The 26,989-nt window shown below is 40.6% G+C and overlaps 1 protein-coding gene across 1 annotated transcript; it reads left to right on the plus strand.

The window, feature by feature from the left end:
• LOC111850938 (NACHT, LRR and PYD domains-containing protein 3-like) lies at positions 1–26,803 on the plus strand. Its single transcript, XM_072711543.1, has 14 exons — positions 1–299; positions 1,432–1,513; positions 4,544–4,645; positions 7,812–7,901; positions 8,477–8,590; positions 13,412–13,525; positions 17,024–17,084; positions 17,270–17,498; positions 17,654–19,382; positions 23,075–23,248; positions 23,387–23,560; positions 23,699–23,872; positions 23,983–24,029; positions 25,941–26,803. Exons 3-14 carry the CDS (start codon positions 4,584–4,586, stop codon positions 26,468–26,470), a joined length of 3,498 nt encoding a protein of 1,165 aa, XP_072567644.1. The 5' UTR covers positions 1–299; positions 1,432–1,513; positions 4,544–4,583; the 3' UTR covers positions 26,471–26,803.
• The last annotated feature ends 186 nt before the right edge of the window (positions 26,804–26,989 follow it).

Here is a 26,989-nt window from a genome sequence, read left to right on the forward strand (position 1 = left end):
AGTGGAGCTCCACAGGAAACACGTGATCTTTAAGGACGTAAAGTGGAGCTCCGGTTAGGGTTAGGATTAGGGTTAAGGTTAGGGTTTATTCGCTGTAACACAGTCCAGCAGTCCACAGTCCAACGAGTAGAGATCACGTGTTTCCTGTGGAGGTGACGTATTTCCGGTGGAGCTCCACTCTACAGGTGTCTGCAGCTGGACCGTTCTCTCCAGAGCGACTCTCTGCTTTTCGAGTTTCCATTTTCTCCAGTAATATGAATAAGATTCTGGAGTAATAGGAAGATATTTTGCATTGCAAGGTAAGACTATTGTTAATTCAGTCACACATAATGACAAAGTAAAAACATGTTTGTAGAGATTTTTTAACATTTATTAACATGACCAGGACCGCTTCCCCGTTTGACTGGAGGCAGATAATTTCCTGTCTGTAAAATGAAAGTGAAAGTATTTTATAGCAGAAGTCTCCTTTTTGCGAGAAACATGAATAAGATTTTGGAGTAATATAAAGATATTTTATATTGCAATATCAGATTACAGTTAACAGTTAAATAACCATGCACCTGTCTAAGGATAGGAACAATAATATAACTGTTATCCTAAAGTTAGGCGAACTTATTTAGGATTTTGTGAAGTTAGGATGTATACAGTCCTAGGACAGAACGGACAAAATGGAGTTAAAATTCGACAATTCTATCGACTAGATTGTTGACATTATCAATTTATATTTCATACTAAGTTTTATCATATCGGGGGAGGGTAAGATGGAGGGCCCATAAAGTTCTATTTGCTCAGGGCCTCCAGAGTCCCTCTAATAGCCTCTGCATATCGAAGGTAGTTCCAGAACCCTCGTTAGTACGTTTTGTTATAACACAAACTACGGGGAAGCGCTTACAGTGATAGCTTGCTAATTGGTGACTGACCACAAGTACCGTTGCTAACACGGAAGTTACACGGTTACAGAAGTAGCAGAGTAAAAATGGAGCAAATGGAATAATTTTTGAACCCCAATTACATTTAATGCGTCAATACCGTAGCGCGGAGTTATTGGTGGGCAGCGCGGCATGTTGGACGGATCAGCCTTGTAAATAGTACTTAATAGTCGCTTATGTTGTTGTAAATGTGCTGTGTGTTATGTTATATATAGTGTTTAATGTTTATCGTAGCGTGTATCTGTGTGTGTGCGCGCGCCCACCGTGTGTATTCAGAGTAAGCGGGGCGACAAGCCCTAACCCTAACTCTTACCCTAACCCTAACCCCCCAAAACCCCTAAAACCCTTACCTTAACCCTAACCCTAACCCCTAAAACCTAACCCTAATCCCAAAACGGTGGAACTGCACATGCGCAGAAAGGCTCAATAGTACATCTCGATAGGTAGTATTTTTCGACAGAACAGCGGCACCTTGTATTTATGTTTTTTTTTTTTTCTACAGATCAGCTGAGGTAGGAATACGACAAAAATCCGCAGGGAAAAAGGAGCGTGGTCACAAATGTAATACGATCCACAAATAGACGGTAAGTGAACCACAAATATGCAAAACCCTATTCACATGAACAAAACGCTATTTTTTTGGATATGACTTTACACAACATAAATAGAATTACATGTTTATGAATAGTATTGTATTTGTGGTTTTTTTTCTACAGATCAGCTGCAATATACGGAGGTCTGGTGTGGGTGGGAAAATGTTTTTTGAAATCATTTTGAGATCTCTAGCAATAGTTTTGCGTTCCGTCGTAATAGGCCTACTATTCTGTTACTAATAATAATTTTATTGTGTCCGTTTAACCTCGCAATAGTTTCTCGTTATTAATAAATACTGTTCGTTTGACCTAAAAAACATAGGATTAATGGACTAATAAGTATACATCTAAATGATACAGACATGTCAGGTTAAGTGCCCTTTGCATTAAATTTTGGGGGACAGTGCACACTACAGATGTGGACAAATTTGTTGGTACCAGCTCATTGAAATAATGCTTCATTTCTTCTGAAAAGTTATTCAATTAAAAGCAATTGTCTAATGTATACCTGCATGTTATAGAGTAAACCAGTAAAATTGTGAAATGAAATTATTTGTTGTTTATTTTACAAAGATATGCTAAAATAGTATGGACAGATTTGTTGGTACCTCTAAAGAGATTACTTATCCTTGCATTATAGTCATGTTTCAAACTAAGTGTTTACCCTTAATTAGTATCACAGGTGTCTTCAAGCTCTTCATCAGCCACTCAGCCTAAAAGGAAAGAACATGCTACTGTGTTGGTGTGTTGATCACATAACATGTATCATCCTTGAACCTTGAATCTGTGCAGGACACAATGAATTCTCAAGGACTACCAAGGCATCCTGGAGCGAAACATACAGCCCAGTGTCAGAAAGTTCAGCCTTAGTGTGTGAAGTGTACACACAAACAATGAAATATTAATTAAAATTTCCCCATAAAGAAATCTGGAAAATCAAGGGGTCACAGTTAAGGTTTAAACTCGAAACCAAAGTTGGCTTTATATGCAGTTTCCAGCTGTAATATCTTTCAATATCTGTGATATGTTTCAGTGTTTGTATGTGTGCACTTCACGTTCAATAGCCCAGCTGTCTTGCTGAGAGTCACTGGGTGTGAATGGACACAGTGAAATTATTAATACATACGTATAAAACACATAATAATAAAGTTACATGGTGTACAATGTCCCCCATAGTTTAATGCTTAAAGCACACTTTACAGGACATGTCTGTATTGCTTAGGTTTATCCATGTCGTCAGGTTACAGCAAATAGCAAGTGCGCAAGTGTAGTGGGAACTATTGTGAGTGAACAAAGAACGATTTCAAAATATATCTTCCCACCCAGACCTCTTAGGGGCTCTGTAGTGGGATGAACTGGAGAAAAATCCACAAGTCAATAAGGGGGAAGTCACAAATGTAACGTACAGTAATACACAAACAGACAGGACGTGATCCACAAATGTGCAAAACACTTTTCACGTGTACAAATTGCTCTCTGTTTTTGTGGATATGATTTTACACAACATAAATAAAAAATACATATTTCTTGATTATGGTAAATATTTGATGCATTTTTTCTACAGATCAGCTGCGATACCAGTTGGACAAAAATTTGCAAATAAATAGAAGTAAAGTCACAAATGTTGCATGATCCACAAATGTGCAAAACACGTTTCACATGTACGAATCGCTTCATATTTTGTGAATACAATTTTACACAACACAAAAAAAAACATATTTGTGGATAGTTAAATATCCTACATATTTGTGGATTGTCTTCTGTGGGTTACAATTAATAAAGTCTAAGGGACTTTTAAACTGGGACCAGGTTCCAGAACTTCAGTGTGAAAGCGCCATAAAAGATTTTTAGAAGCAGAAGCCAGGATAAGCTATGTAGGATAATATCCATCCATCCATTTTCCAAACCGCATATCCTTCTGGGTCACGGGGGGTCCGGAGCCTATCCTGTAGGATAATAACATAAATAAATTCTAAGTTCTACCTCACACAGCCCCCATGTGTATTTTGGACAAAAAAGTATACTACATACTGTATATAAAAAACAGTGAACCCCAAAACAGAATGGAGACACCATGTGTAAATTCAATGTGTTCAGTGTGTCAATGTGTTCATTGTGTAAAGCAGGGGTGTCAAACTGGAGTCCTGGGGGGCCGGAGCCCTGTGTAGCTTAGTTCTTTCCCTGTTCCACCACAAATGATTCAGCTCAACAGCTATGTGGTAATTAGCACAAGGAGTTGAATCAGGTGTGTTAAACGAGGGGAAACCCAAAAATGTGCAGGGCTCCGGCCCTCCAGGACTGGAGTCTGACACCTGTGGTGTAAAGTGTTGAGTACTGTCTCTGAGGGGGGCAGGGCAAGCCAGCTTATTCAGGGCCCCAGCTGAGGCCAACATAAACCAATTATTACAAACTATAGTGCTGCTACTGCTTGGTCATTGTGATGTAGATGTAACTATAATGAAGAATAATAACTAACCAACCGCTGACAATCTACAGTGTGATCTTTCTAGACTAGCCAGTGCAAAACAGTAGTATGGCCATGCAGGTTACATTAGCCTAAGCTATGTGATCATATGTCCAATATTGGATTTACATTAAGTGAACCTCCAGGGTGTATTTAGCAGCAGTGTAACTGTACACAAAACTTATGCTTTGAATCCATGCATTTGTCAACCTGTTTGAATAATAATACATAAGAATCATGTTTTCCATAGTGAACATTTACTTGAGATTTTAGGTTCCCCCCTGTGCCAATAAATGTATTTATGTATTTCATTGTGTGTACCAAACCGAAAGTGGTGTATGAAATGGTACACAATGAATGCCCGTACCATTACAGCCCTAATATTTAGGCAAAATGACATATTCAGATGAAATGTGGCAGCATACAAGCAATGAAAAAAATATCATTAGCTAGGCAAGTTTCCGTTTTCAGGCGGCACAACGGTTGCATTGCCCTAACAACAGTTCTGAGCAGCAGATATTGTGTATGCATATATTTTTTACCCTTCGTTTTCACAGAAGCCCCAGCAGGAGTCATCTGGTCTCAATCGGCACAAAAATGAAGCGAGCTGCTTCTGAAATGAGCCCCCCTGTGGGGTGTAAAACAAAGAGAACTGAGAGGTAAGACAGAAGCTATGTCTGTTTGAACTACTTTTAACGTAATACGTTTCCTCTAGAGCAGTGATTCTCAAATTTTTCGCAATAAGTATCATCTCAGAAAGTATTTGACTGTCCAAATACCACCTTTATGATCGGCATTAAAATACAGCAGCGTAGGCCTTATTTTATTCATAATATGAATAATATTTAGTATTTACTGTAATCCTCAGCCAAAATCGAGTGACAACATAAACAACTATATGGCATTCATGGCAAGTGACCATAATAGCCACTGTACTGCATGTAAACACTCACAGCAAGTGACCATAGTAACCACTGCAATGCATGTAAACACTCACGGCAAGTGACCATAATAACCACTGCAATGCATGTAAACACTCACGGCAAGTGACCATAATAACCACTGCAATGCATGTAAACACTCACGGCAAGTGACCATAATAACCACTGTACTGCATGTAAACACTCACAGCAAGTGACAATAATAACCACTGTACTGCATGTAAACACTCACAGCAAGTGGCCATAGTAACCACTGCACTGCATGTAAACACTCACAGCAAGTGACCATAGTAACCACTGCACTGCATGTAAACACTCACAGCAAGTGACAGTAATAACCACTGTACTGCATGTAAACACTCACGGCAAGTGACCATAATAACCACTGTACTGCATGTAAACACTCACGGCAAGTGACCATAATAACCACTGTACTGCATGTAAACACTCACGGCAAGTGACCATAATAACCACTGTACTGCATGTAAACACTCACAGCAAGTGACCATAATAACCACTGTACTGCATGTAAACACTCACGGCAAGTGACCATAATAACCACTGTACTGCATGTAAACACTCACGGCAAGTGACCATAATAACCACTGTACTGCATGTAAACATTCACGGCAAGTGACCATAATAACCACTGTACTGCATGTAAACACTCACGGCAAGTGACCATAATAACCACTGTACTGCATGTAAACACTCACGGCAAGTGACCATAATAACCACTGTACTGCATGTAAACACTCACGGCAAGTGACCATAATAACCACTGTACTGCATGTAAACACTCACGGCAAGTGACCATAATAACCACTGTACTGCATGTAAACACTCACGGCAAGTGACCATAATAACCACTGTACTGCATGTAAACACTCACGGCAAGTGACCATAATAACCACTGTACTGCATGTAAACACTCACGGCAAGTGATCATAATAACCACTGTACTGCATGTAAACACTCACGGCAAGTGACCATAATAACCACTGTACTGCATGTAAACACTCACGGCAAGTGACCATAATAACCACTGTACTGCATGTAAACACTCACGGCAAGTGATCATAATAACCACTGTACTGCATGTAAACACTCACGGCAAGTGACCATAATAACCACTGTACTGCATATAAACACTCACGGCAAGTGACCATAATAACCACTGTACTGCATGTAAACACTCACAGCAAGTGACCATAGTAACCACTGCACTGCATGTAAACACTCACGGCAAGTGACCATAATAACCACTGTACTGCATGTAAACACTCACAGCAAGTGACCATAATAACCACTGTACTGCATGTAAACACTCACAGCAAGTGACCATAGTAACCACTGCACTGCATGTAAACACTCACGGCAAGTGACCATAATAACCACTGTACTGCATGTAAACACTCACGGCAAGTGACCATAATAACCACTGTACTGCATGTAAACACTCACAGCAAGTGACCATAGTAACCACTGCACTGCATGTAAACATTCACAGCAAGTGACAATAATAACCACTGTACTGCATGTAAACACTCACAGCAAGTGACCATAGTAACCACTGCACTGCATGTAAACACTCACGGCAAGTGACCATAATAACCACTGTACTGCATGTAAACACTCACAGCAAGTGACCATAATAACCACTGTACTGCATGTAAACACTCACAGCAAGTGACCATAGTAACCACTGCACTGCATGTAAACACTCACGGCAAGTGACCATAATAACCACTGTACTGCATGTAAACACTCACAGCAAGTGACCATAATAACCACTGTACTGCATGTAAACACTCACAGCAAGTGACCATAATAACCATTGTACTGCATGTAAACACTCACAGCAAGTGACCATAATAACCACTGCACTGCATGTAAACACTCACAGCAAGTGTCCATAATAACCACTGTACTGCATATAAACACTCACAGCAAGTGACCATAGTAACCACTGCACTGCATGTAAACATGTACTTCCCCAAGCACTGCTCCCTAGGTGCTGAATTAGCTGCTCCCTGCTATGTCACATATCAAATTCAGAGGACACATTTTGTTGTTGTGTGCTGTGGTTGGTGTGTCATCACCGATCATTTAATTCAAGTAAAAATACATTAATGTAGTAAATAAGTAGTTAATGTTTAGTAATAATCGACTGTGGTGAGTTTTGAAAGGAAGGACCCACCACACCCTCTACTTACATATGAGAAATTCTGTTGGCAAAGAGGTTGATGATGGTTTATTTTGATACCTCGATTTGCAGCAGGAATTCTGTACTGCTTCCCTTTTTTATAAATCTTTTAGTAATTTTATGAGTAAGGCCTCTCCCAATATGTTGGTGCTCTGGCAGAGAGATTTAGGCATAGATATCGAACAAGGGAAATGGCCAAACATTTTGGCAGATTGTGGCAAATTCATGAGGGAAACAAGAGGAAAGTTCACACGGTATAAAATACTGCACAGGTACCATCATACACCATTATGACTGTACAGAATGAGGCTGTTGAATGATAATAGGTGCTGGACGTGGTAAATAGAGACAGGAACTTTGTTGCATTGTATATGGGAATGTCCCCTGATCAGGACTTTCTGGGTCGTAGTTTTAAAGATATTGAGTAGCTGGTATGGATCAGATGTTCCTCTGTCCCCAGGGCTGTGTTAGCTAGCAGACAATTTTGAGGCACTAGAGATCCCACTAGGATAGAGCCCCAATGTGAAAGAATGGATCGGGCCATGGTGGAAATAGTGTCATATGAGTGAATGCTCATTAAATTGAAAGGAGATTTCGGACTCATATGAAAATAATAATTGATACTTTTTTTATTGATCCCGTATGGAAATTGTCTTTTTACGCCTCCCTCAACTTGAGGAGCTCAGTGATGCCCTGGTCCAGATCTGGATGGAGATCCCCCAGGACACCATCTGTTGTCTCATTAGGAGGATGCCCTGACAATGTCAGGTATGCATACAAGCACGTGGGGACGACACAAACTACTGAGTACGATTTCGAGTTGCTGCAATGAAATTTCGGCAAAATGGACTAGCCTGCCACGTCATTTTTTTCACTTTAATTTTTGCGGTGTCTTTTAATTCAGCTCTCTGTAGGTTGATAATTTTTATTTCCATTAAACAATGTGGCATCCTTTCATTCCTAACACATTACTCAGTCCATATCAGTATGATTTTTTCCCATTGAGATCTGATGTGTCTTCAAAGTGTTCCTTTAATTTTCTTTGAGCAGCGTATAAACAAATTAATCAATAGACGAGAAAATGCAACAACAGCCAAATCTAGTGAAAGAGGATGTAAGAATGATACTAAGTGTTTCATACTGGAATCGTAATTTTAGATTAGACACTTTATTTCACATTAAAGCTGATTGTAAACAAGTATGTTTGCACCAAGAGCTTCACAGCATGTGAAAGTACATGATGGCAGAGCAGAAGGCTAAACAGCTGAAGATTTAATGTGACCCTGTCCACATTATATGGATTATATTTATATAATAAGGATTTATCCTCTCACTGTCCACAGTGTCCTGATGGAGAGAGCAGGCTCACCTGTACCCAGCTGTGTTTCCATGAAGAGTGACAGGTCAATGACCCAACCAATCACCTTCAGAGAGGGACCTTTTCCATCAGATCAAAGGTAAATATGCATTTAAACAAACACTGTTTAAAACACTCAGACTCTCAGTCAAAAGGCATAACAGCACACAAAAGCTATGCGTCTGCTAGAAAGCTGAAGACGAAGAGGAGTTTCACTTTTCAGCACGACAATGACCCCAAACATATATCCAAATCAACAAAAGAATGGTTTCACCATAAGAAAATTAAAGCTTTAGAATGGCCCAGCCAGAGTCCAGACCTAAATCCAACTGACAATCTATGGGGTGACCTGAAGAGGGCTCTGCACAAGAGGTGCCCCCACAATCTGACAGATTTGGAACAGTTTTGCTAGGAACAGTGGGCAAATACTGCCATGTCAAGATGTGACATGCTGATAGACTCCTACCCAAAAAGACTGAATGCTGTAATTAAATCAAAAGGTGTTTCAACAAAGTATTAGTTCAAGGGTGTGCACACTTACGCAACCAGCCTATTTTATGTTCTGTATTTTCTATATTTTCCCCCTAACAGATTTGTTTGTTTTTCAATTGAATTGTATAAGTTATAGGTTACATTAAAGGTGGGATATAGTTTTGAAACGATTTATCATGATCTGATGTTTTTACATCACAAAACCCAGCATTTTAACATCGGTGTATACACTTTTGATAAAGAGAACTGTAGGTCCCCCCCCTTCCCCCCCTCAATAATATACACTTAATAGACATGCTTCTCGAATGAAAATATGAAGTATGTATGGGTATAAGGGTGTGTGTATATAGATATATATGTATTTTTGGGGAGGTATGTCAAGTACCAGGCCTTTGAAAGAAAATCATTAAAGGAAAAGAAAAAACATGGCATTGAGTATTTTTAAGTCTAATCAATGACAAATACCAGCTATTGATCATTGAAGTAATACCGAAAAAGACAGGAACACTGTCAGGGTCGTGTTGGGAAGAACATGGTGATTTATGGTAAAATGATTGTTACAGCCCAATAGCTGCATGTCTCTTTGGGTCTATAGTCAGGCCATAATATAAAAGCAGAAAGGGTTCCTAGCTATGACTGGCTCAGTGTGGAACATGTTAATGCGTGTAGATTAATAAACAGACCTCAGCATCTTCTTTCTTCTCATTTTTCTTCCACAGTCAGCCAGTTCTTTTGTAATAGAGGCAAGAAACAGACCATCTATCTTAACAAAAATGGTCACAAATAGTGAAGTAGAGTGCAAATAAATTAATATACACTGCTCAAAAAAAGTTAAAGGAACACTTTTTTTTTTTTTAAATGAAGTTTTTATTGGTTTTCTTAAACATAACATACAAGTACAAAAATCCAACAACAGCTAGGTTAATGTACTATTTACAAAACGAAAACAAAACCAGGAAGAAAAAAAAAATGGACACAACAATGGTGATCACTGAGTAATAACCAGAGATAGCACCGTAGAGCACAACAGGTTAGGCAAGTCACAATCTAAACATGGATCTATTATCAGTCATCCTTTGAAACCACAGTCTGAATAAATTTCTCCCATATGTCCACATCTCTATAATTTTCATTCAATTTAGCTAAAAGTTTTTCATATGATACACTCTCAGTCATAAATTCAATCCACATTTTAATTGTAGGACATTGAATATCCTTCCAAAATTTAAGTATCAGTCGTATTGCTATGACGACCCCCACTGTAATAAGAGAGAACTCCTTGTTTTTGTTCTCTGATTTATCTCCCAACAAACATATCCTGGGTGATAATGGAATGTCACAACCCAAACATTCTCCTACATATTTTAACACAGCTTTCCAAAATGGTTGAATCTTTGAACATTCCCATAGAGCATGCATATATGTACCATTTTCTGCTTTACATTGCCAGCATTTATTATCTTCCATACAACCCATTCTAAAAAGTCGAACTGGTGTGTAATAGTACCTATGTAATACCTTATATTGAATAAATTTGCCTCTTGCTTCTTTTATATACTTTCCACTGTTGGACAAAATTCTCTTCCAGGTGTCTTTATCTATATCACTATCGATATCTCTCTGCCAAATCAGTCTTAGGTTTTCACAGTTACAGTATTGTCATCGATCCTTAAACAGAGTTGGTAAAATTTCGATGTTTTTTGGATAGGTCTTGGTAGTTCAAATAAATTTTCTAAAGCATTTTTATTTTGTTCCATGGGAACCTTTACCTTCAAGCAGTGTCTAATTTGTAAATATTTCCAGAAATGATCACGGCCTTCTAACTGAAATTTTTCTTTCAAATTACCAAAAGACAAAAGCGTATTATTACTAAATAAATCCTTTAGTGTACGTATTCCGCTTCTAAATCACTGTCCCCAAAACAAGGGCTTTCTACCAACTTTAATGTAAGGGTTATTCCATACTGAAGAATAATAAAGAAACACTTTTTAATCAGAGTATAGCATCAATTCAGTTAAACTTCTGGGATATTGATCTGGTCAGTTAAGTAGCAGAGGGGGTTGTTAACAGTGTTGCCAACTATTTTCAATGGAAAGTAGCTAAAGTCTGCTGGAAAAGTCGCCAAATGTCGCTAGATGACGTCATGCGTATATTTGCATATTGATGACGCAATTACGTCATATTTGCATTCTGCGTGTTTTCCCTAATCCTACCTCACGTGTCCAATATAAAACTATCAATTACGTTACATATTTTCTGTCAGACAACATTTATATTATACGTATATATGTTTTTTATGTGTATATGAGTTTAATAAGTTTAATGAAGTTTATCGTTGTGTATAAGTAAGTAGAATCACGTACAGTCAATCAGATGTAGCTCAGTAAACGATCTCAGACGAGTTCAGAAACTGGAATGAACTTAAGCTCTGTAACAGTGAGTTATATAAGTGCATCAGAAGAAAAAATAAACAAATAAGAAAAAATAAGAAGAAACGGTCAAATTAAATAGTTTTATTTCAAGCAAAGGAGAAGCAGGTAAGTGATTGGTCCGTGGTAACACCGTTTGCACATGCGCAGCTCATTCACATCTATGTCAGCTGCCGTGCGGTCACGGGAATATGCTGCTCCTTTCAGCCAGAGCTAGCGCTCACTGATCAGAGCAGACACAGGGAGATGAGTAACTGTACCGGGAAAGCAAGACCTCGCGCTTACAGGACAGTACTGGCGACATTTGGAAAGTTGCTAAGGTTTGTCCAAAAGTCGCTAGATTTGTCGCTAGGCGCTTTTTTGAAAAAAAGTCGTCAAGGGGGTCTGAAAAGTCGCTAAATCTAGCGACAAAGTCGCTAAGTTGGCAACACTGGTTGTTAATCAGTTTCAGCTGCTTTGGTGTTAATGAAATTAACAACAGGTGTACTAGAGGGGCAACAATGAGACGACCCCCAATACAGGAATGGTTTAACAGGTGGGGGCCACTGACATTTTTCCATCCTCATCTTTTCAGACTGTTTTTCACTAGTTTTCCATTTGGCTACGGTCAGTGTCACTACTGGTAGCATGAGGCGATACCTGGACCCTACAGAGGTTGCACAGGTAGTCCAACTCCTCCAGGATGGTGCATCAATATGTGCCATTGCCAGAAGGTTTGCTGTGTCTCCCATCACAGTACTCAAGGACATGGAGGATATTCCATGAGACAGGCAGTTACTCTAGGAGAGCTGGACAGGGCCATAGAAGGTCCTGCAGGACAGGTATCTGCTCCTTTGTGCAAGGAGGAACAGGATGAGCACTGCCAGAGCCCTACAAAATGACCTCCAGCAGGCCACTGGTGTGAATGTCTCTGACCATACAATCAGAAACAGACTTCATGAGGGTGGCCTGAGGGCCCGACATCCTCTAGTGGGCCCTGTGCTCACTGCCCGGCACTGTGGAGATCGGCATTTGCCATAAAATACCAGAATTGGCAGGTCCACCACTGGTGCCCTGTGCTTTTCACAAATGAGAGCAGGTTCACCCTGAGCACAAGTGAGAGATATAAAAGGGTCTGGAGAATCCATGAAGAATGTTATGCTGCCTGTAACATTGTTCAGCATGACCGGTTTGGTGGGGGGTCAGTGATGGTCTGGGGAGGCATATCCATGGAGGGACACACAGACCCCTACAGGCTAGACAGCGGCACCTTCACTGCCATTAGGTATCGGGATGAAATCCTTGGACCCATTGTCAGACCCTAAGCTGGTGCAGTGGGTCCTGGGTTCGTCCTGGTGGACGGCAATGCCTGGCCTTGCAGGCAGATCCTGGAGGATGAAGGAATTGATACCATTGACTGGCCCCCACTCTTACCTGTCCTAAATCCAATAGAACCCATCTGGGACATTATGTTTCAGTCCATCCGACGCCACCAGGTTGCACCTCAGACTATCCAGGAGCTCAGTGATGCCCTGGTCCAGACCTGGGAGGAGATCCCCACAGTGTCTTTGAATTCAGTCCTCTGTAGGTTGATAATTTCCAGCTAACGATGTGGCATCCTTTCATTCCTAACACATTACTCAGTCCATATCAGTAAAGATATCGAATATGCTTTTTCCCCACTGAGATCTGATGTGTTTTCAAAGTGTTCCTTTAATTTTTTGAGCAGTGTATAAACAAATTAATCAATAGATGAGAAAATGCAACAACAGCCAAGTCTAGTGAAGGAGGATGTAAGAATGATACTAAACGTTTCATATTGGAATCATAATTTTAGATTAGACACTTTATTTTACATTAAAGCTAACTGTGAACAAGTATGTTTGCACCAAGAGCTTCACAGCATGTGAAAGTACATGATGGCAGAGCAGAAGGCTAAACAGCTGAAGATTTAACGTGACCCTGTCCACATTATATGAATTATATTTATATAATGAGGATTTTCCTCTCACTGTCCACAGTGTCCTGATGGAGAGAGCAGGCTCACCTGTACCCAGCTGTGTTTCCATGAAGAGTGACAGGTCAATGACCCAACCAATCACCTTCAGAGAGGGACCTTTTCCTACAGATCAAAGGTAAATATGCATTTAAACAAACATTGTTTAAAACACTCAGACCTGTACCCAGCTGTGTTTCCATGAAGAGTGACAGGTCATTATAACACTCAGACTCTGTCAAAAATCATAAGAGCACACAAAAATTATGAGCAAAAACTTTCTAACGGATACATAATTTTTTTAACTTTTGCAAATTCCATTCTCTTTGAGGATTAAAAAGTAGTTCTGTCTTCTCTATTTAAATTACATCTGAGGTAGAAGGATGAGGATTACTGTAAAGACTGACTTCCTGTGCACTAGAATTGGAAGTATATTAATTGAAAAGTACATTTTAGATTTCAGTCCTCAGCGTACAGCCGGAAAAAGCAGGATCCACCTGCACACTGCAGTATATCAATTAAGAAGGACTGGGCAATAGATTGTCTTCTTCTGGGGTGGATGTTTCTGCTTCGATAACAAATAAATTTTGCATGCATGCGTGTCTCTATAGTTAGGCAAAAATATAAAAGTAGGAAGGGTTCCTAGCTAGGGCTGGCTCAGAGAGGAGCGGGTTAATATGTGTAGATTAATAAAAGGACCTCGGCATCTTCTCCTTTTTCTGCCACAATGAGCCAGTTGTTTTATAATAGAGGCAAGCAACAGATCATCTCTCCTATCAAAAATGGTCACACATAGTGAAATAGAACGCAAACAAACAAATTAATATATAAACAAATAAATCAATAGACGAGAAAAAGCAACAACAGCCAAGTCTAGTGAATGAGGTTGAAACGATACCAAATGTTTCATACAGGAATCTTAATTTTAGATTATTCTAGGGCTGAAAGATTTATTGATTTCAAATTGAAATCGTACTTTCGATTTAGGATATGCATTTTACAACACATCTGACCCAGGGTTTAAAACTGTCATGATAATAGTTTTACAAATTCATGCCGTCCTTGTTGTGTGACTGTCAATCTCACCAATTAGAAGTGCTGTGCTCTTCAAGTGCCGGTCATGTGCACCAAACAGATGGGGCCCAAGGCGACTGTGTAAACGCCCAAAAATAATAAACACGTGAAACACAAGGAAAACATCTGCAGTATGAAAAAAAACTTCACATTTGCACATATTTGTAGAAAATAGGTTACAACCACAGATCAGGATTGCACAATAAGGGAAGGAAACCCTGTATTTAGATTTTTTCCTGTCTGGAGGCATCTGAATGGAGCAATATTTTGACAGTCAGGTGAATCCAGCCAATAATACCCAAAACGAAAGTCAAATGATTTTTGACTGGCTGTCAGGGTTTGAGGCACAGAGATCCCGCCCACTTGCTGCTCAGTGTCTGGCTGTTACAGGTGTACAAACCTTTGGGTGTGTGAGGAAGCTGCCAGAAATCCCAGCATTCTGAGCGCACATATATTGCGTTTGTACCTTTGTAATTCCAAGGGACAAAATAAATCCCTTCCTGTTAAATGTAATGAGGTGTTTATGTAGAGTGGAATAAAAACGATCTTATACGGGACTGATTAGGTCTGTACTCGATTATGAAAGCATAGTGTGTGGATCTGCGGCTAAAACGTTACTTAATAAGCTGGATGTGATCCAAAGTCACAGTGAAAGTCATATGAGCCAGTCAGTTTTAATGCAGTGCCAAGATACAGGGTAGGGAGCTGTATGGCGGAAAGATACAGAGAAGATGTAACTCTGTATTCATCCAAGACGAATGATGAGAGTGGGAGTCGCCTATGTAATTCCACAGCTAAAGTTAGTAACCGCTAGAAGACTTGATGATGACTTAGCTGTGTACACAGCAGAATTAGTCGCAATATGGTTGGCTCTGCTTTGGGTTGAAGGCAATAGGCCAAAGATGGCGGTAATTGCTTATGATTTCAGTTCAGCATTAATCAGCCTTAAAACGTGTCAGTTGGAATCCAGGCAGGATATTATATTTGAAACAGTACAACTAGCAGACAGTCTGTTACAGTCAGGAGCTTCTGTAACTTTTGTTTGGGTGGCAGCTCATATAGGAGCTGAGGGGAATGAAATGGCAGAAACATCTGACAAGACAGCAGCAGGAATATCCACTGTAGACATTAATGTTAATTATAGCAAATGAGAAATTAAGTTTTAGTTAAAAAGGAGTGGCAGACACTATGGGACAATGGACAGACGAAGACAATTTTATAGTATCCAAAATAAAGTGGGGAAAGGCAGAAACATGTAAAGAAGTAAACAGGAAGAAGGTATAATTTCGAGGAGGAGATATGGGCACAGAAGATTGAATAGCACATTGTTTTTAATGATGAAACGCACTGATGGGAACTATGTTTTCTGTGATTGTCTAGAGTCCGTAGAACATGTTATTCTGCACTGCCCCAAATATCACACACACAGACAGAGATTAATCTCAGAACTGTCAGGACTTAAGGCTAAATCTACAGGATATATTACAAAGAGGATCAGGTGACATTTGCTTTAAACTCATATTCAGTTTTTTAAAGGAGACGGGTCTGAATATAGTGTTTTTATTGTTATTTTTTGTATCTAGTTTTCTCTCCCTGTTGGGAGGTTAGTGTCCTGTGTCACACTCCAGTCCAGCCAAATGCTTTAAAAATCAAAGAAAGAGAAGTAAATCCTTTCTGGTTCAGCAGGATTTATCGAGCCAAAAGGGAAACAGGAGAGCTGAGGGGGGAGGGGGGTGTCATGGTCGTGGATCGAAGGTTCAAATTTTGTATATTTCTATGCTGTCATACATTTTATTTAAACCAAAATTGTTATATAAATGGTTTGGTGTGAACATTTGATCTATGTTTTGTTAGTAAAAGAAAAAAAGGAAGTACTCCTGCCCAGATTCTGCCCCTGGATAGTTTGGCAATTAAATTGAAATCTGTTTGAAATCATATTAATCACTTTATAAGAAGTAACTTGTTACTGAGTAACTGGGAGCTACAAGCCAAACCGTCTCTCCTGGCTGCTACCTGCTGTCTCTCTGTGCTGCCACTAGATGTCACTGCTTCTCTTATACAGTCATAAGCAAGCTGATGTCAGGAAGCCGCCCTAATGAAATAAGCTCAGAATGTGGATGGCAGTTACATCTATTTAAATACAAATGTAGGTTATTATTCCCCCAGCAGCAGCAGTGGTAGTCAGTGTCAGTGCAGGACCTTTGTCTCTCCATAAAATGCCTATTTTAGCGGCGGCACAGAGGGCAGCGCTGTGGCTTCACACCCCCAGTGTTGGAGGCTGAGCCCCCTGTCTGTCTGCAGCTGCACGCTCTCCCTCTATCACATGGGTTTCCTCCTGCCGTCCAAAAACACGTGATTAGGCTACTTTCTAAATTCCCCATGACATATGACAGCCTCTGTGTGTCTGTGTCCTGTGATGGACTAGAATCCCCCCCAGGATGAACCCGTATCCTAGGCCTTCTGCTGTCTGAAATCGACCCCCCACCCTGCCCCACCCCCAAACCGGGATAAGTGGCTGGAGGATGGATCGATTAATGGATGGATATTTGTGATTTATTCGCAGGGGCCAAGAGAAAAGATGTAATTCAGACCCACATAAAGGAGACTTATCATCCATCTTCAAGGTGTGCATTTATTACTGAAGTATATTTTCTAAACTTTCACCTAAACTGACATACATCTTCTGCAGATATACAACAAGTCATTGAATTTATCAAAGGGATGATATTTACAACTAATTCACAAGTGAAATCATAAAAAGATTCGGTGCCAGGAGTGATAATAATTAAACTGTAACTGTTCATTTCAGTCACTGGAGAAAAAAGCTCAAACGTTTCTGAAGGATGAGCTGATGAAGTTGAAAAGGTACCTGGATCAGAATGACCCAGAATGCTCTGAGCCTCAGCTGGAGGAGGACAATGACCTGGACAGTGATGGTCAGATGCAGAAGACCTGTGGTAGAGAGGGAGCTCTGAAGATCACACTGTACATCCTGAGGACCATGGAGCAAAATGATCTCGCTGACATGCTGGAGAAGAGTGAGAGCTGTACCTCATTCAGTGTGTGTTTGATTTGCCACAGAAAGATAGTTTATGAAAAAATGTGTATTACATTTCAGTTTATCATTTATTTATCTTGATGTAATTTGGGTTATATGAGTAAAAAAAAATGTTTTTTTCTCATTTCATTTCAGGGCATCTTCTCTCACAGTGTCAGCACATAATCAAATGTAATCTGAAGAAGAAATTTGAGTGTGTATTTGAAGGGAAAGCTAAGGAAGGACAGCCAACACTTCTCAATGAGATTTACACAGAACTCTACATAACTGAAGGGGGAACTGGAGGAGTCAATGATGAACATGAAGTGAGACAGATTGAAACAGCATCCAAGAAAAGGGCAACAGAAGATACTGCAGTCAAGTGCAATGATATATTTAAACCCTTACATGGGCGTGTGACACCTATCAGAACTGTACTCACTAAAGGGGTTGCAGGTATCGGGAAAACAGTCTCTGTGCAGAAAGTTATTCTTGACTGGGCAGAAGGAGAAGCAAACCAGGACATTCAGTTCATATTTGCTCTTCCCTTCCGGAACCTGAATTTGATTAAGGATGAATACAGTCTGATTGATCTGCTTCACCACTTTGTCCCAGAATTGAAATCGCTTGAATCCACTGAGCTGTGTAGATACAAAGTTTTGTTGATCTTTGATGGTCTGGATGAGTGTCGCCTTCCTCTAGATTTTCAGAACAATGAGAGTTGGTCTGATGTAACAAAGAAAACGTCACTGGATGTGCTGTTGACTAACCTCATTAAGGGGAATCTGCTTCCATTCGCTCTCCTCTGGATAACCTCCCGGCCAGCAGCAACCAATCAGATACCTCCTGGGTGCGTCCACCAGGTGACAGAGATACGAGGGTTCAATGATGCCCAGAAGGAGGAGTATTTCAGGAAGAGATTTAGTGATCAGAGCCTGGCTAGCAGGATTATCACACATGTGAAATCATCAAGGAGCCTCTTCATCATGTGCCACATACCTGTGTTCTGCTGGATTTCAGCCACTGTCCTTGAAAGGCTTTTTAGTGATTCTGATAGTGGAGAAATTCCAAGGACCCTGACTGAAATGTACACACACTTCCTGATCTTTCAGGCAAGTGTAAAAAATGACAAATATATGGAAGAACATAAAATCAAGCTTAATAAACGGTCTAAATCTTGCAAGGAATTCCTTTTAAAACTTGGTAAACTGGCTTTTCATAACCTTGAGAAAGGCAACCTCATATTTTATAAGCAAGATCTGACAGAGAATGGCATTGATGTCAAAGAGGCTTCAGTTTACTCTGGAGTGTGCACAGAAGTCTTTAAAGAGGAGTATGGGTTATACCAGGAGAAGGTGTACTGCTTTGTGCATCTGAGCATTCAGGAGTATCTTGCTGCTTTATATGTGTTTCTGTCAAACTCATCAGCTGACCTGCTGAAGACTGCAGTGGATCAGGCATTAAAGAGCAAGAATGGACACTTGGACCTCTACCTCCGCTTCCTGCTTGGCCTCTCAACAAAGTCCAGTAAGATTCTGTTACAAAGGCTACTGGGCCAGAAAAGAACCAGGTCTCATAACAATAAGAAAACACCCCAGTACATCAAGGAGAAAATACAGGAGAATTTATCTGCAGAAAGGACCATCAACCTGTTCCACTGTCTGAATGAACTGGGTGACAATTCTCTAATAGAGGAAGTACAAAGATACCTGAGTTCAGGAAGTCTTTCAGCAGAAAACCTCTCACCTGCACAGTGGTCAGCTCTGGCCTTTGTGTTACTGATGTCAGATAAGGAGCTGGATGTGTTTGATCTGAAGAAATACCTCAGATCAGATGAAGGTCTTCAGAGGCTGCTGCCTGTGATCAAGAAATCTAGGACAGCTCTGTAAGTGATCTTACATCCGTCTGTTGCTAAAGAAGTACAGATGCTATTCATGATACTGCTTTTATATCTTATCAGAACAATTAGGGTGTATTTATATAGATCACCTAGAAATTCTTTTTAATTTTGGACACTGCAGGATATATATATCTTTTAACATTATTGGTGTGGTGTGTGGTCCAGTGGGTTCGGACTCTCTGCCTGTGGTCAGAAGGTCACTGGTTTAAATACCTGACCGACAGAGTGATGCTGGTTTTGGGCCCTTGAGCAAGGCCCTTACCCCCCAGCTTCAGGGGCGCTGGATGCTGGCCAACCCTGCGCTCTGACCTCTCACCTGTATGTGTGTGTAAAAGAGGGCAAGATCAGAGAGGCGACAACACTCTTTTACCAGGGGGATGAATAAAGAATCACTATTTCATCCCCATCTGACAGGACTGATAATTGTCTGATTAGTATTTTGGAAATTTAACAGGTTCTCAGGTACAATAAAACAGAAAATAAGGATTTCACTCATGGTGTCAGCAATTCAAAAGTCATATAAAAAATAATTAAAAAGCTCTTCTTGACATTCAAATCCCACATAAACACGCACACACACATATCCCAGGCAGGAACTAAATCCAAAACCCTAGAACCCCTGGCTCAGCTGTAGTGCTGATCACTGGACCCCAGCACTGCTCAGACCTTTATAAAAATACTTATACAAATATAGGGCTGCAACAACCAAGCGATTAAATCGATTAAAATGGACTATTAAAATAGTTGGCAACTAATTTAATAATCAATTCGTTGGGTCTACGTTATTATACACACAAGTACAGTGGCTACCCCCTAATTTGGTAGCAGTAAGCTAACCAAAGGCGCGGTGGCAGTAAAGCACTATTAAGCTGGATACCAACCGCCATAAAAGAAAAAGGAGACGAGACCCATTGCCGAGCCTTGAGTAGCTTACGTGATGAATTCTGGAAGAATTGAAAAAAATGTTTGAAAATGGCGGAGGCGGACACAACATAGTCTTGTTTTAATTCTGCCAGAAACGTGAAAATGTACTTATGCATTTACTCGGTCGGCAGTACGTTGCCAACTAGCCTGCCTGCTTTTGTTAGCTGCAGTGGTACTGGGCTTTCTTTGCAGTGTTGATTTAAACTCCTCATAACCTTGCAGAATTAGCATACTCCGTGAAACATGGAAATCGCGTCTATGGCAAGGCCATATATAACATTTAATCTCTAGACTGGATATGTATTGCAGATATCCGTAATTCAAATTCTTCCAAGTCAAAAAGAGTGTTTCAGATATCCACAATGACATTCTTCCTGTCCACAATTGTCATTTCAGATATCAACGTCGTCATTCTTCCTAGGAGAAATTAAGTCACTTTTGCCCTTCATGTCTATTGGGCTTTCAATTTCAGATATCCAGAATTACATTTCAGATATCCAGAATTACATTTCAGATATCCAGAATTACATTTCGGATATCCAGAATTAACAAAACCAAAAGGACCACGAGGGGTCAAAAACTAAAGGGGATAAATAAAGCACAAAAACCGAATACACATCAAAAACAGAAAATAGCAAAAACCATTGAACATCGCAAACAACAACAACAACAATGATGCCCTGAAGAACTAAACAGAAGCAGGAACTAAAATACTAAGGGGTAACGAGACTAACACAGGACAGGTGAGGCTAATTAACAAAGACCAGGGAAACAGGGCACAGGTGAAACTAATAAACTCAAAGGAACTAAAAACAGGGAAACTAAGAACTAACCAAGGAAACAGGGAAACAGAAACCAACACTAGGGAATTACAAACAGGTAAAGACACAAGCAGGGGCACAAGGAACAAAACCAAAACCAACCACAAAATCAGACACAAGTACTAAAGAAACTCAAATGAAACACTAGGGAGCAAAATACAAAAACAGAGGAGGCGGGATTTGGACACAGGACAGAAGGGTACACAGACAACCACATGCTCAGCACATTTAGCCACATGACCAGACAGATAACAGGGGAGAACAAAGACTAACATGAAGGATGAGATGACCAGCAACGCCTGCTGGTCAAACGGGGAAGGGACACAGAGTGAGACAACAGGGGCTGACACTGGTTATCCGAAATTGACGTGCCTTCCGCCAGTATGTTTCCCTATCGTCGTCATTTCAGATATCTAGAATGGCGGTTCGACGTACATCCGGTAAAAATATATAAATATAAAAAATATAAGCCAGCTAAATTATTGATGCCATCCATACTGTTGCTATGACAGTTCTCTAAAAACCCCTTATTACAAATAAATTAATAACTACATACGTTTTAATAGAAAGCTAAGAACTTGCACGGTAAAATATAAAACGTTCTTTGTTTCGTCCGCCTCACGTTGCTGAACATATAGTTTTTGCTGTTAATTCAGCGGAACATAAAGTGATCAGCATGATACGTTTAGCTCATCTGTACTGTTCAGCACAAATACAGACTACTGTGCAATTAAATCAGTATTAGCCGGGAGTTTTGCTCCAGTTTCATTTTTGATTTGGTCACCCAGAGGGTATGCTGACAGACAGACAGACAGCTAGCGCAAGTGCCGTGTTGAGGGGCTGTCAGTTGTTCGCAGTCAATGCATGGGATGGTCATTCATTCACAAAATGCATAATTTTGACCAGAGCATGTAAGTTGAGCTCATCGCTCACGGACCTGTACGCTCCTCCAGCTCCCCCCCACTCACAGCCGCTTCGCTCATTATTGCCCCCCTCACGGGTCAATTTTAATCCCACTCCAAGGAAATCGCTCACCGCTGTCTCCAAGAACGAAAGTTTTAGCCTTAACATTAGCCTGGCATCAAAATAAATGAGCAGTCAAATCCACATTCAAGTAGAAATGGTTTATTTCTGGGTCAGTCATGCTTCAGACACAGCAGATAAATAGATTTGCCCCCCCCCCCCCCATCAATAATCGATTAATCGGAAAATAATCATTTATCAAATTATCAAAATAATCGTTAACTGCAGCCCTATACAAATTTTACAGAGTCTCAGGGTAACTCACCCTATAAGGTCATTAAACAGAAGTTTGATCTCAAATAAAAACTGTTTGTCTTGCTGACTACGACAGGGAAACAACAAAATTACTGATATATTTAAATATCCCAGTTAATGAATGGATTTTAGAGCATGTTCACTCTCATACTCTTATTCAAATTGGCTCTGTAGGACAATATAGAACAGGATTTCGGAATGTATGACTTATACAGCAAATAGTGAAAATACACTGTAAACTCACAGGAGAATCTGTATTATACCAAAATCTATTCATCTGACTAAGTAGGCTATATGCTTCATCACTTATTGTATTTTAAAATAAAAATGTTTATTTTGATATATGTCATGACCTGTGGGTCCAGTCCTCATGTGTGCCACGCCCCCTCATTACCCACGTGTACTATCCCGATTGTGATCACCTGTTTCCTGTTATTTCGTCTTGTCTTGTGTATTTCAGTCCGCGTTCAAGTCTGTTTCCCCAGGTCTGTCATTGATGTTGTTTATCGTGCTGTACCCTGCTCTGTCGTTTTGTGGAATCAAACCCCGATTTCTGACTCCACGGCTTTGCTGCCTTCCTGCCCGCCAGGCGATCATAACAATGTACCTGTGTGTGGTGTATGTATTTATATCTTAACACGTTTCCTTTTCCAGGCTGGACAGCTGTAATCTCACAGAGACATGCTGTGAAGTGTTGGCTTCAGCTCTCAGATCAAACTCCTCTCAGCTGAGTGAGCTGGACCTGAGTGACAATGACCTGCAGGATTCAGGGGTGAAGCTGCTCTCTGCTGGACTGGGGGATTCACACTGTACACTGGAGATACTGAGGTCAATATTACTGGGTATTCCACACTGTAATCTGTAATTACTGAAATCTTAATTGGAGTCGTCACATTTACTTAAAAGTAATACTCATAGCGGTGAGGTTTTTTATTTATTGGAAAGATATTGTCTGTCTCTCTGCAGGCTGTCAGGCTGTAGAGTCACAGAAGAAGGCTGTTCTTCCCTGGCTTCAGCTCTGAGGTCAAACCCCTCACACCTGAGAGAGCTGGACCTGAGTGACAATGACCTGCAGGATTCAGGGGTGAAGCTGCTCTCTGCTGGACTGGGGGATTCACACTGTACACTGGAGATACTGAGGTCAATATTACTGGGTATTCCACACTGTAATCTGTAATTACTGAAATCTTAATTGGAGTCGTCACATTTACTTAAAAGTAATACTCATAGCGGTGAGGTTTTTTATTTATTGGAAAGATATTGTCTGTCTCTCTGCAGGCTGTCAGGCTGTAGAGTCACAGAAGAAGGCTGTTCTTCCCTGGCTTCTGCTCTGAGGTCAAATCCCTCACACCTGAAAGAGCTGGACCTGAGCTACAATCACCCAGGTGACTCTGGAGTGAAGCTGTTCTCTGCTTTACTGGATGATCTCAGCTGTAAACTGGAGAAACTGAAGTGAGTACAGAATGTGTGTCTGTCCCTGCTATAGACTTGTGTATGTGGAAAAAATGCAACAATTAAATAAATGGATACAGCAGTACTATGTCATTCTGCTTCTGCTATAGTGTGGACCACAGTGGAGAGTGCAGAACCAGACCAGGGATGCAGAAATGTAAGTCGGTTTGTATGTTTGTTTTTTATTCTTAATATCATTAATACTACTTTATGATACTGTGTGTGTGTGTGTGTGTGTGTGTGTGAAGATGACTACTTCCTTATATAAAGAATAGTCTGGGAAAATCTGTAGAAATACATGCAATCTTTTTTGAGATTTGTTAGTATTTTCGTAAGAAAGCATCCGTAATCTCCCCAAACTGGCCGGGACACTGAACGATGGGAGTTTCGGCCCTTTTTAATGAGCCGGATCATTTGCCTCAGCTCACCAAGAAGAGTCGGCTCTTCCGGCTCCTAAACGGCTCTTCGTTTTATCACTTCAGTCCAGCCAGATTCAGCACTGTTTTGACCCATGACTGATATGTGTACTAAACCTTATAATTTCCTTAATACCATAATTTTACATTGTGTTTGGTATAAAGACTAAATGTAAAAACATCAAACACTACTACACCTGTATTGAACATTTTATAAGTGGAAAAGTTGTTTTTGTGGTTGATCTAACAAAAAGGCAAATAACATAAATAACTAATAAAAGAATAACAGCAGCATCCAACAGTTTTAGTTGTATCTGTCCATTATAACAACCATCAACTTTCTAACAGTGTTACATTTTAACATTTCCTTTGGGGCAGAAAGGCTAAGTGCCTCAGCTTAGATGGGCTGATCCGGCTTCTGGCAGTAGCAGCACGCTAGCCTGTCTTTTTTCTTCCATCTGAACTGTTCGATGCGCAGTTCTTAAGTGTCTGAGAAGGTTGCTTGTGGACCCTGCTCGAAATGACAGCTTCATCTTCAAACTGTGCATTCTGCCTTTGAGTTATCATAGCTATTAAAATGCATCCAAATGTCGCTTCGTTTCCGTTGTCACTCATCTTACCTACTATTCGCGCACCACACTACCTCTCTTTCTCTCCTCCTCTCCTCCTGCTCTGACCTGTACACCGTCAGCACGCGCACCCCCGCCCCTATGGAAGTAAATTAATGACAAAAGTCTTTGATGAAAAAAAAACACGTTGAATTACACCTATCGAATAAAAACGCATTGAATTAATGACGCTTTGAATTTTGGGCAAAAATTCAAAGCGTCATTAATGCAATGCGTTTTTATTCGATAAGTGTAATTCAACGTTTTTTTTTTTTTTAACAACGACTTTTGTCATTAATTTACTTCCATACGCCCCTCCCTACGTTTAACCTGATGGTATGAACCTTGTCTGACTCATTACGTGATTGGTCGCGCGGCTCGCACGCCATTAACACTGACTTCAGTCACAGTTAGAGCAGCATGGAGCGCTGAGCCGCGGAGCCGTATTACTTTATAAAAATGTCTCTCGGTCAGGAGCCGGACGGCTCTTTCGCGACCGACACATCACTAGTCGGCGCTGAACGCTGCTGGAGGGAGGCATGGGTCCGAAGTGGTTTGAAGCAAGTTCTTATTTTGCAGCAAAGCCAAATTAACTTATACTGGTACTCGTTGGGTACAATTTCATGTTTAACATGTTTGATGAATGCTGTTTTATAATTTTATTTACCTGTAATTAAGCATATTAGTTCAACACGCGCAGCATCACGCGCATCTTCCCGCCTACGTCGCGCGGGCGTCCGACATTTCCTGAGGTATTTCACATACTTTAATTCCTGCTTCGTTGTTATATTTTGTGTATCGTACAGAATAATAGAGCGCAGGCTAAAGTGCAATTCGGTCCCCAGCGAGTCTCAGTGCGGCGTGTCTCACAGCGCAGGGGGCAGCCGGAGCGCCGCAGACTCGGGCGGCTACATGAGTATATTGGGAATAAAATGTGTGTATTGGAGCGAGTTCTGTGTTAGTGAATGTGTGAGGTGTGACAGTGATAATGATGGAGATGCTGGGCTTCGCGATGGGATTAATCGCTCTTCCTCTTGCCTACAGACTCCTGCCAGCTGACGCTGGACCCCAACACAGCAAACAGACACCTGTCTCTGTCAGAGGGGAACAGGAAGGTGACAGGGGGGGCAGAGCAGCCATATCCTGATCATCCAGAGAGATTTGACTACTGGCAACAGGTTCTGTGCAGAGAGAGTCTGACTGGTCGCTGTTACTGGGAGGCTGAGTGGAGTGGAGATGGAGCCCGGATAGGAGTGACTTATAAAGGAATCGGGAGGAAAGGAGACAGTGCTGACTGTCTGCTTGGATTCAATGACAAGTCATGGATGCTGTGCTGCTCTCCTGACAGTTACTATGTCTGTCACAATTATAAACAGACTGTCATACCCATAAAGTCCTCAGGCTCCCGCAGAGTAGGAGTGTATCTGGACTGGGCGGCTGGTACTCTGTCCTTCTACAGAGTCTCCTCTGATGGACTGACCCGCCTGTACAGCTTCACCTCCTCATTCACTGAACCCCTCTGTCCAGGGTTTTGGGTTTATAACTCCTCCGTGTCCCTGTGCATGCTGGGATAGCTCACTGTGTGCTGGAGGAATCATTTTTACCTTATCAGAGTGTCACATGTCGTTGCTTCTCGATGGCAAAAAGGTAAAATCTCTGCTTTTTAACCAGTATAACCCTTTTTACTCTGTCTGAAGTGTGACATACATTAGATTAAAATAAATGACTGGGTTCAGCAAGCTGCACAAACGTAAAATAAGTGTATTTGTTTCTGATTAAAATGTAATTAAATGTAATCCTGATGATTGGGGGGGCTTTTCCCCTCCCCTTATATGCAAATTTTATATATTTCTGTCTATATATTGTATTTGCTACCTGTACACTGACAATAAAAGCTTCCTAATGTATCCCATTACTGTCCTGGTTCAGTGCTGCTCAAAGCATAACTGAGGTAACTGAGTAACATAAATCATGTAATACAATTAAATAAATACACTGTAATGTAAATGAACATAACTAACAGGATTAGATTAAATCAGCATATATAATAACCATGTAAAAGGAGACGGGAGACATAACTGCGAAAGCAAGAA

Source organism: Paramormyrops kingsleyae, chromosome 4, assembly GCF_048594095.1.
Source record: "Paramormyrops kingsleyae isolate MSU_618 chromosome 4, PKINGS_0.4, whole genome shotgun sequence".
NCBI classification, from domain to species: Eukaryota; Metazoa; Chordata; class Actinopteri; order Osteoglossiformes; family Mormyridae; genus Paramormyrops; species Paramormyrops kingsleyae.